An 11,574-nucleotide genomic window follows, 5' to 3' on the forward strand; every position below is an offset into this window, starting at 1 on the left:
GGAACGGTATATTTTTTGTATATAAAACCAAATACTCTTTCTTAATTTATGAAAGTAACTTTATAGAAGGACAAGAAATTTCCTAATGGTACAAGCTTCTAGGAAAATTATAATTACCACTAAAAAATCCAACTCTTAACGAAAAATGTCTTTAATATATTGAACTCTAACCTACTTGAGCCTACGAGAAAAATGAGCTTCCTCATTTTTTGTCATAAATTGTTTTTAACTATTTTAATAGTTGCTTAAAATTTGGAGCATATTTTACATATTCATATTTTCAGTAAAATATATTTAGGAAGAAATTCTGTTTGAACCTCCTGAAAAATGTGCAATTATATCAGAGGTAGAACGTAATTGAATTTTTTATTAGGTACGGCGATGGTTTAGAAAAACCATCTATCAAATCACTTGGAATATCACAAATATTATATCACATAATATAATTCAATTGAAAATAAATTCGATTTCAAATTTTTTTTAAATGTTAACTATTTTAATTACTACATCACTTATTTTACAACGCTTCATTCAAAAACCTTTTACTGTACAATTTTTCGTTTTTTGTCGTCATTTTTTAAAGTAAATTTTTAATTGAAATAATTTGAAAAAACAATATAAATTGATTAATAGTTTTTAAAACTAAACTATATTTCGAGTTTTAAAAATTATATATTACAATAATTATTTTACAACATGATTGAAAATCGGTTTTAAATTAAAGAATTCACCGATTTTGACGTTGAAAATTCCACTTTTTCAATACGAAATACTGAATAATTAAGCAAATTGAAATGTCTGATTCAAACTTTATAAACTAACTTTAATGTGAAAATAACTTAAAATTAATATATTCATTAATTAAACTATTTTATTTTATATAAAATCCTATTCAAATATTATTTTATTCAAAAATATTACATTTTTAACCCATTTAGTTCGAAAATTTTTAATTAAAAAAATATCTGAATGAGCAATTACACATTAAATATTCAAAAGTAAACAAGAAGACATTTTTATTGTGTAGAAAAATGTGAAGTATTGTATTTTTAACATTTTTATCAACCTTGAAATAATAAAATTCTAATTCTTGTTACTTTGGCAGCTCATTTTATGTTTGGGAAGTTTTTATTGAATTAGAGGAGATACCGGTTTTTTAATTAGAAGAGGCAATTTTTTATTTTCAAGATTTCTATTGTATTTGTGGAAAGAATTTTTTATTTTCGTTTTTTTTTGTCTCACTTAGAATAGGATAATTAAAAGATCAAGAAAATTCTAATTTTTGGTAAATTGGCAGTACATTTTATGTTTGTAAAGTTTTTATTGAGTTGAAAGAGATACAGTGTTTTTTATTGGAAGAGACCATTTTTTTCAAGATTTTTATTTTGCGTTAATTGAGGATTAGTTTTAATCTAGAGAATTCAAAACGATAAAGCGAATTCATATTTTTAACCAGAGATTTTTAAACAATTCAATTTATCAAAGTGTGAAAGCTTAAGTTTTGCAGTTTAATTGCACTTAATTTAAATTTTTTAATGAAAAATGCTGAAAGCTTCTATTTTATGTGTGTGAATTATTGAGAGTTTGTATTAAAAATTTCGAAATTAAAATTGGTTTAAACTTTGAATTAAATTTACAGATATTGCTGGCAGCACTAATTTTAATACACATTCTTATTTAAGAATACTAAAATATCGTACATTTCTTACAACTTATGTTTCCTAAACTTCTTACTTTTGACGATATTTTTTGCAAAAATTGTCATGGACCATTATCAGTTTTTCATACTCACCATTTTCAAACAATAAATAAGACTTTTTCTAAACGTGAATACTAATTTTGCTCGCTTAAGTTTATAATAATACATAAAGAAATACCATCATCTCTTATTATAGGAGAAATCCTTATAGCACTACCAAGATTTTCTCTAAATTCTTACATTTTATTTTAATTATACATATAGGATGAATCAAATATTGACATCAAAAGTCTTTCCGTGTATATAAGAGAATACATAAATTTTCAATCAATCAATGAAATTTTTAATTAAAAAAGACAAATTTTTAGTATTTTAAAATATTTTCATAATCGAATTTTACGCTAGAAAAGATCCATGTTCAATTAGAAACATCAATTTTTATTCAAAAACGAAATAGTTTAACTTTTAGTAACAACATTGCGTCGCAAAAAAACTTATTGTTATTCCTTGTTGCGGCATATAGAAAAAAATTGAAATTCTTCAGAACACTGGTCGATGGCTGAACTACTATTAGAATATGACGCATACGTTTCTTTTTATTCTATAACAAATTCTGCAGAAGTCTTTGAATTCATTTGCCCACATATATTTTCTCACTACAAAAATATTTAATTCAAAAATATATTCACAGGTACTTGGAGCAAATTGCTATATTGGATTAGGCTATGTCTTCAAGGTGCCTGTGATAACTGTTGCAACGAATCTGGAATTGCCATGGACTGGTGATGGAGTTGGAAGCCCTTCAGCCACTGCTTATTATACAGACGGTTTAATGAAAACATTTACCGTTTCAACTTTTTGGGAAAGATTACAAAATACATTGCATTCTCAAATTAACAAGTTCAGATATTTTATGTATACAGAGAAAGCACAAACCGAGACAATGAGAAAATATTTAAGTCCTGATATACCAAGCGTTCGAGAAATCGAGAGAACTGTGGCTTTAACCCTTGTTAATTCCTATTTTAACCCATTTGGTATTAAACCTTCAACCCCAGGCTTAATAGAAATTGGTGGTATACATATAGAAAACGACGATTCGATATTAACGCCTGTAAGTTTAAACCTCTATGATCTTTTGCGACATTTTATCATAAATTTAATAGCGATTTTAATTCAAACTATACATAATAATTAAGCGTTGTATTTTTCTGCATTAGAATCTGGAACGCTGGATGAATGATAGTACAAACGGAGTTATTTACTTTGCATTAGGATCTATGGCGTGCATAGAAACTCTACCGGAAGAAATCCTTCTTGCATTTTATAAATGTTTTAAAAAAATTTCTCCAATGAGGGTGCTAATGAAAATCGCAGACAAAACTAAACTCCTCCCAGGCCTGCCAGACAATGTTCTAACGACTTCATGGATTCCTCAAATACCTGTCTTAAGTAACAAAAAGGAAAATTGCATGCCTATTCTCTTATACTCTCACTTCCATTTTAGGTAGTGAATAATATTTTGTACTTATACATTTTTTCATAGAACACCACAACACCAAATTATTCATAACTCATGGTGGTATGTTGGGAATACAGGAAGCTCTTTATTATAAAGTTCCCATGATTGGGATACCATTATATTCTGACCAATTTCGTAACGTCGAAACTGTTGTAAGCAAAAATATTTGTATCCGGCTGGATTTAAACCAAATAAATCAACGATCCTTAGATAAAGCCCTCAATGCCATTCTCAATGATCCTAAATACAGGTAAAAAAAAGAAAAAGAAATTACTCGTATTAATATTAAGTTTAGTAAATAGAATGTAGCAAGCAATATTCTCTCTTCTTTTCAACCACATGTGGTTGAAGTTTTATATAATTGCAGTTATTGAAATTTCGAATACGTGTTAATAAAAAATCAGCAGCTGTATCTCAGCGTCCTGAACAAATGTCACTGTGTTCGCAAAGTCCAAAACCTCTCGAGTTTCGAGCTAGGGCCCACTGAAGTCAGTATCACCGGGTATTGGCTCTCTTAAAAATTAAGGTTTATTGTGAAATTCTTGACATAAGACTTGCTGTTCCACGCAAAGACGAGGAGTATTTGCGACCTTGACATCAAGTTTGAGGTCAAAGGAACATCTCATGGTCAAATCGGTTTTTTTAACAGCGATCCGTCTTTACGACCTTGTGAATAAAAAAAAACGTAGAATTCCACATCTGAATATGAGGTTGACAATAATCTTGCACTGAAAGAAATGAATTGCTGGTACAATCATATTGCGCGTTAGATCAGCCATCGATATTTCTATTCCAGTCATACAGATTGCTGATCTAACCCGCAATATAACTGTATCAGCAATTCATTTCTTTCAGTGTGAGATCAAATGTTAAGGTTAGTTTAAGGTCAGAAGCTTATTTGGACTCTAATTTCTAATTGCTAACTACGGAGTTAATTAGTTTTTATTTATTTTCTATTAACTTTTTCCCTTTAATTAAGTTTGACCTGGTCACGTGAGCGGTTCATACTGGCACGGTGGCGGCATCGTTTTCTTTACTTGTAATCGTATTATACATTTTAAACCACCACGATCTTCTTGCATCCTAGAACAAAGAGAAGCACTCTTTTGAAGGATCTCCATAAATAATTGAAAGTTTGTACAACAAAATAAAGGATTTTGATTATTTAGTTTTAGCACAGATATAAATACTTTCTTTATGAACCTATTTCTTAATCTCTTACCACCACCAGCAGGTTGAGACAGAAAAACATTTCTGAGTTTCCTCGATTAGATCTTCAGTATTTACAGTAACTGACCATCGGCCTATACCAACTTGAGTTAGTTCTTTCATATGTTCAGGACAAATTCGAACATGAGAGTACCGATATATGCCAACTTGATAGAAACAGATATGTACCAGGCTTTTTGAGGATCAGAATCTACTCTCGATTCATAAATGCTACTCGCTATCAGTTATGGATAACTTTTCGAGTAGGAGAAGTTAAAAACGATCAACAGGAAAACGGAGACGAAGATATATTAAGATATTATTGTACAGTAGACCAGCGATGCCTAAACTTTTTTTGCATTTTCTGAAGAGCGGCAGGGACCCCACCCTCAAATTTTTTCACAATACTGGAATCCAAGTGAGACACTGGACGCTAGTCGTATGTGCTGGGTTGCTTGCTTCGTTAAAAAAGGGTAGAAGAAAATCGGATAATAACTTCTAGAGTTATCGCACTTTTTTGCATTCACAAGATTTGTAAATATTTCATTTATTAGTTCGGATATTAACCGATTGTCAAAAACTTTGTTTTTATTTTTTTTTTTAATTATATCACGAAATTCATTCAGATAATTAAAATTTAATTGAGCTTAGTCTTTAAAATTTCAGTTATAGTAAGTTGATAACAATGAAAGGGTCATTCGTGGTAGGTATACGAAAGTCGAGGAAAGCAGCCTTCTGCTCGTAGCGGGGAGCCTGTCTCGGGGCCTGCGTAGCTGCCCGGCCCGGGGTGGCTTCCCCCTGCCGGCGGCAGGCTAATCTGCCGGCGGCACTAGTTTGGAAAACGCTGCAGTAGACTCTACGACACTTCTCGCTACGAAACTTGTCGTTTTCCATTTTCTCCTTCCTTCGCTTGCCCTCACTCCTTGTCTCATCTCACACACACACCTACACAGCCGAATACGCCTAATACGCCGAACGCGGCTTGACGCAGGTGAGAGGGTTAGAACACTTCCTGTTCGCTACCCCTACAGCCCCGAAAACGAGAAGTGTCGTCGAGTCTACTGTGCCTGCAAAGCTGGGGCAAGAACTTTGGGTTGTTCTGCTCATGTCGCGAGTATCTTGTGGTTCCTCGGCTGGGCTTAGCATCAACGGGACATAAAATATCCCAGTCTCCGATACATCCAAGATGCCGGAAATAGGCATAATGATGGCGATGGTGAGAGAATAAGAGAATTTATAGTCGATTGTGAAGAATAGAGATTGGTTAAATGAAACAAAAATAGACTAGAAGGGACTTAATTGTGACTACGTTATAGTCTTAATAATCACGCAGTTGACTCTACAGTAGACTGTAATACAAAAAAATATAAAACTTTTCACAATTTCGCAATACGAAATCAGAAAAAAAATAATACTAATTAACTTTATAATCAAAAAGACGGACAGAATTTAAGTCCGACTTTGCAACCTCCGCGTGGTAAACTCTGGGCACTGCTAATGCAAGCGGCAACGGTCAGCCGTTTTGATATATTTCAGAGTAATTCAAACATGGCTCTGAAATTCAACAAGATCGTGGTCACCCTAACTCCTTGTATTTGAGTTGAACAGCAACATTTAGATCCAGAATTTTACAATAAACCTTAATTTTTAAGAGAGACGTAATTATAAAATAAAAAAGTTATCATTAAATTTTCACAAATATTTATCATTTATTAAATATTTCAAGCAATTTTAAACTTCAGTAATAGAAATATTATCGTGATTTAAAAATTCATTTATTCAATAATTCGGTCAATTTATAAATATTTCATTCATATTTTTGTCATTTTTTTAATTCGTTGGTTTGTTATTCATATTTTCGTTATTTTTCATTGGTTTCGGATGAATTTCTTTAAAGATAGTGATGAAGAACTAATCTTTTTATATCGCCGTTTTGAAATATAATGCAAATATATAGTAAATATATTTATTGTACCTATATTTTACAAATTAGGAATATGATAAATCATATAATATTGTTTTCTACTACGATTAAATAACGAACTCTTTAATAAAATACTTTTAAAATTAAATAGACTTTGTAATGAAGTTAAAATATTTTTAAATTTGTGTAGTCATTCTTAAAGGAAGACAAATTTTTTTCCAAGTGTTATAATAAATCCATGTTGAAATTAAAATCTGAGAATTGAGAACAAATAAATAAGTACTTTCACTTTTGTATATAAATATATGTTTTATAAGATTCTTGAGAAGTTTGAACAAAAAAAAAAGAGTTTTAAATATTTCAGACGTGTAAGAAAAAAATCTAGAAGATCATAAAGAAATTTTTTTGTTCATAGTATTTTATCAAATATTATGAAAAATTCAAGTCTTTTTAAAAAATGTTTAGGACTTTAGAAGTTGAGAAGGAATCAAGAAATATTTGATACATTTTCGAAAATGTTGCCCAGTTTTCAAATATTTCTAATCTATTTAAAACGTCTTAAATTCCTGAAAATATTTTTAACTGACAAATTTGTTTCGAAATTTTAAAAACTATACCTTATAATCTTCTAAATTTTCCCACAAATATTAGGAAGATTGTTTGATTCTCTTAAAAACTTTCAAAATTTAAAAAAATCGTTGGATATGTTTAAAAACCTTTTTTAAATTTTATATTAAAATATACAAAATTCTTAAATAAACTTTAAAAATTTTAATTATTTTTTAATCATTCCAAAACTCCTGAATATCTCTTAAACATATTCAAATTTGTGTTCTAAAATTACATAATATGGCAAAATTGCAAAAGTTTGCTTTAAAATCTTTTACACACTTTTTAAAAATGTTAGGAAGTAATTGAAAATGTTTTGTGCTCATTTTTCTCTTGAAATCCTTAAAAATTAAAAATATTGTCTCAGAGTGTCTCCCATGGTCTTTTACCCCACATATTTAAATCATCAAAACTTAAACTTAGTCTTTTAAAATAAAAACTAAGCCATTTCTTCTCAAAATTAGAAAATTCTAACGTGTCATTTTCACAATAATTACATAAATAAACCGTTTTCTACCTGCATTTTTTAAAGCTTGTAATAGCTCTACATGAAAAAAGTCATATAACCGTAAATACAACTACAACAATCTTGCTACTAGCGCCGCCGCATGGCCGTTTTCAACACAGAGACCATTTTGAACTCTCGGTGACAGAAGGCAATCAATAGCATTTTCATATGCCACAAAAATGATACCGAATTCAAAAGCATTTTAATCGGCCGGAGTGATTGATCGACTTTTGAGATCATAAAGATCTGATTCGAGATCATGCATAAAGTCAAACCAAGATGACTGACGTTCTTAGAGTACTTTAGCTCATATGCAAGCTTTTTATGGTTTCTGATAGTATAGTGGAATTAAAAAGTTGAAAAAATAATCAAATCTGATAACAGAAAATATCACCTGCTAAGTTTAGTTGTCACTTACGTTCAGTTATATAAAATTTTAAGGTTATGTCGTTATGACACCAGCGCCAAGAACTAGCGGCCATTTTGTTTAGTCTACCAAATGAACAAAAAAATAATATCAAACTGATCTCAATGGATAGATCATTATGATCTCGAGAGTCAAATGATCGTTGGAGAAAAATTCTCTGCAATCAAATTCATCCTTTTTTTTTACTGTGGGAAGGTATATATACAGATTTTGATCGCATTGGACAAAAATACGCTGGATTGAACTTCGGACATAGAATCTGGCAGATTTAGTTCTCAAAGAAATTTTGTTTGCGTAAACCCAGAACTGGGTTAGTTTCAAGGTGTCATATAAACTAACTTGAGAAAGAAGGCCGGACTTATGCACTATGCATGCAGACAAGATTCACTGAAAACAAGCAGTAATATACACTAGAGTTTTTAATGTGTTAAATTCGAGACAGAAAATAAAGAAATTTAAAAAATAAAATTCTATGAAAATCGAGTAAAAAAGTATAAATAGCTTTCAATATAATAAGCGGAAAGAAGTTTCCGATGATGCTCAAGTGGAGAGTGATGTGAGAGTGGGATGAAAAAATATCAGTAATGGATGTAATGTATGCATTTAAAAATTTGTGTAGATATTTATTTAAATTCTAAATGCCAGACAAAGAATAAAAAGAATCTACTGAGATATCTGCATGCTAATTAAATATTAAATGTATCTATCTTTGCTCAGTCTACAATACTCGAAATTCTATAATATTTAGTAATTCCGTCTTATGGTTACAAAAGGCTTAATTAAAATAGAATTCATGAGGATAATATTTATTACTATTTTTGCAGGGAAGCTGTAGAACATGAATCAAAACTTTTCCGCGATAGGCCAATGAGTCCTATGGATACGGCAACATTTTGGGTCGAATATGTCATGAGAAATGGAGGAGATTCTTTAAGATCACCAGCAGTCAATCTTTATTGGTGGGAAGTTGCTCTCTTAGATGTGTACGGATTTATTCTTCTGAACTGTATTGCGCTAATTTATTTAGTTATATTCACTACCAAGGTTGTTGTAAGAAGATATTTTAAAGCCTGTACTACGTGTTCTGAAATTACTAAAAAAATCAACTGAACTATTAATATATAAAACGCAGCAAAATTAGTTATACGTAGAAATTCGAAAAACTCATAGAGAAACTTAAAAAATATACATGCTTGAGTAATCAACTTTTCAATAAGGCAAGTGTGCCTTTCAGCATTTCTGGAAAAATATGATCACTGTTATATAATTTTAAATCCATCCTTATAAAAATATATACTATATTTAGTTCCCATGCTTATACAATTTCGTAAATATTAAGTCTATATTTGTACACTCAAAAAAATAATTGGATGGTGGAACCTGAGAATTGGATGTGGTATCCAATTTAGTTGGATTCTGCAGCGCCATCCCATTAGTTGGCTGAGACAGCCATTTTTATTGGATAAGTTAAAATTGGCTGTGGCATCCAACTGAGGAGGATAGCTAATACTATAACTTGGGTGCCTCATCCAGTTATATTGGAGACTGCTACTATCACCTTGGTTAGAACATCTAATCTAAATGTAGCTATATCTATTTCTATTGTATCGTAAATCTTTTTTTGTTTGATAATAGGACCATATATTTGGATGCATGGGATATGCTGCAGGAATTCTATAAAAAGCAAATTAAAAAGCTGAATGTTTCTTTTAAAAAATGCAAATTTATTTTCAAATTATTTTTAGAGAACGAGAACATTATTTTGGTGCATTATTATTATTATTATTATAAAAATACATACATATAGGGTGCTATATACTATATATTTTAAACAATGCCATATCCTTCATACAGCATACGATTTTTTTTAACAAAGAAGATTACTTTTTAACAAAAAATAAGAATTTTTGAACAAATTTCATCAATTTTCAACCAAATATTTAGACTTGTAACCAAGAGGATTAATTTTTTTTACCAAAAAGATGAATTTTTAACAAAATACATACATTTCTCAGCAAATAGTTGAGTTTTCAACCAAAAAATTACATTTCTATACAGAATATGAATTTGCAACAAATTACATTCATTTTTAACCAAAATTTAGTAACAAAGAAGATTATTTTCTATCAAAACAGAAGAATTTTGTATCAAATTACATCAAATTTCAAACAAATAGTTAAATTTGTAACCAAGAGGATTAATTTTTTTATCAAAAAGACGAATTTTTAACAAAATACATTTCTCAGCAAGTAGTTGAGTTTTCAACCAAAAAATTACATTTCTATACAGAAAATGGTTGCCGTATCCAATGGACTCAGATGGTCTATCGTTCTGATCAGATGTACTAACCAACTATTTCTTAACTAATTCTCTACACTAATTCTCTACACGTCTAAGTTTTCCCCTCGATGCAGAAAATAGGGGAAAACCTAGGGATATTCAGGACATTAATTTGATCATAACAATATGCGGCAGCTCAAAATCCATAAGGTTAGCTTAGTCACTTGTCTCGTGCAGACAACTTTTTCTTCTTTGTGGGCCTCTGTAACTAAAATAATAACCTTAGAAATTTCAATTGAGTTCCAATACGACCTCTTTCGTCACATATTGTTATTATATGTATTAAAGCGCATCAAAAAAAAATAAACTTTGGCCTTTTATTCGTTAGGGGTAAGGAGGTTAAAACGTTTTTTTTCAGGTATTAAAATGAGTTCCTGAATGTATCAGCAAAAATATTAAAGCCAATCAATAGTTTTCTCTAATCCAAATAATCTGTAAAATATTGAACTCTCTTCTTCATTGTTATATTCTTCAACTTTATATTAGTTATATCTGAGAATCTTGAATATATAAAAAAATTTTCTTACTATTAATTAGGCATTTTTCAGTTTAAATTTGCAATTTGGGAGAGGAAAATAAAATCACAGTGCACGTACTTTTTTATTTATAATATCTAAACAGTCTTCTAAAACACAGATGATTATTTGTCTGACATTTTTTGCATATTATTTTGAATAATAATGAAAGAACGAAAGATTCTTTTGCATCATTAAAAAACAGGAACAGCTGGGTTCTTATTAAAATTTTCCTTTAATCATAAGTCTCTAATATAATACTAAAAATTCTTCTCTTCGAAAACTACTTGTATTATTATTTATTATTTATTTGGAAATTATGGAAAGTCAAACCGAAAGAATATTGGGTGTTTTTCTTTTAAACGTAAATAGTCACACTAATTTTTTTAATGATTTGATAACAGGTATAGTGAAAAAAGGGCACCAAGTTGACGTTATTATCCTTTATCCCATGAAAGACCCACCAAAAAATTACAGAACTATTGGCAATTTGAATAAGCCTAGAGTTAATTACGTGGACAATGTATCCGTTAACGTTGATATCCAAAATGAGTTAAAACTAGTTTTAACTAGATAACACGGAAACTTATTACGATAATTTAACAAAACTAGTTTTAACTAGACAAAGCGCTAAGTAACCAAGTCCTTTTGTAAAAACCCGAAGATTTTTTTTATTATTACACCATTAAGCCATTTCCCTTTCGGTGTAGGCGTGACTCACTCGGCAGGGGAAAGGAGTATTGTGTGGATGGGATAGAGATTTTTCAGATTGATCCAGAATTCTCGTGCTATTTATGTAAATAACACGTTCGTTCCGCAAC

The 11,574-nt window shown here is 30.1% G+C and overlaps 1 protein-coding gene across 2 annotated transcripts in view; it reads left to right on the top strand.

Annotated features, from left to right (window-relative positions):
- LOC117179918 (UDP-glucuronosyltransferase 2B31-like) overlaps window positions 1-9,627 on the top strand; it is a 19,115-nt gene extending 9,488 nt beyond the window's left edge. For both annotated transcript variants that reach the window (XM_033372127.1, XM_033372128.1), the window contains exons 3-6: window positions 2,391-2,813; window positions 2,920-3,151; window positions 3,246-3,471; window positions 8,723-9,627. In XM_033372127.1, coding sequence (XP_033228018.1) covers window positions 2,391-2,813; window positions 2,920-3,151; window positions 3,246-3,471; window positions 8,723-9,008 — 1,167 coding nt within the window. In that variant the 3' untranslated portion in view covers window positions 9,009-9,627. The remainder of the gene's footprint in view (window positions 1-2,390; window positions 2,814-2,919; window positions 3,152-3,245; window positions 3,472-8,722) is intronic.
- The last annotated feature ends 1,947 nt before the right edge of the window (window positions 9,628-11,574 follow it).

Source organism: Belonocnema kinseyi, chromosome 9 (genome assembly GCF_010883055.1).
Source record: "Belonocnema kinseyi isolate 2016_QV_RU_SX_M_011 chromosome 9, B_treatae_v1, whole genome shotgun sequence".
NCBI lineage: Eukaryota > Metazoa > Arthropoda > Insecta > Hymenoptera > Cynipidae > Belonocnema > Belonocnema kinseyi.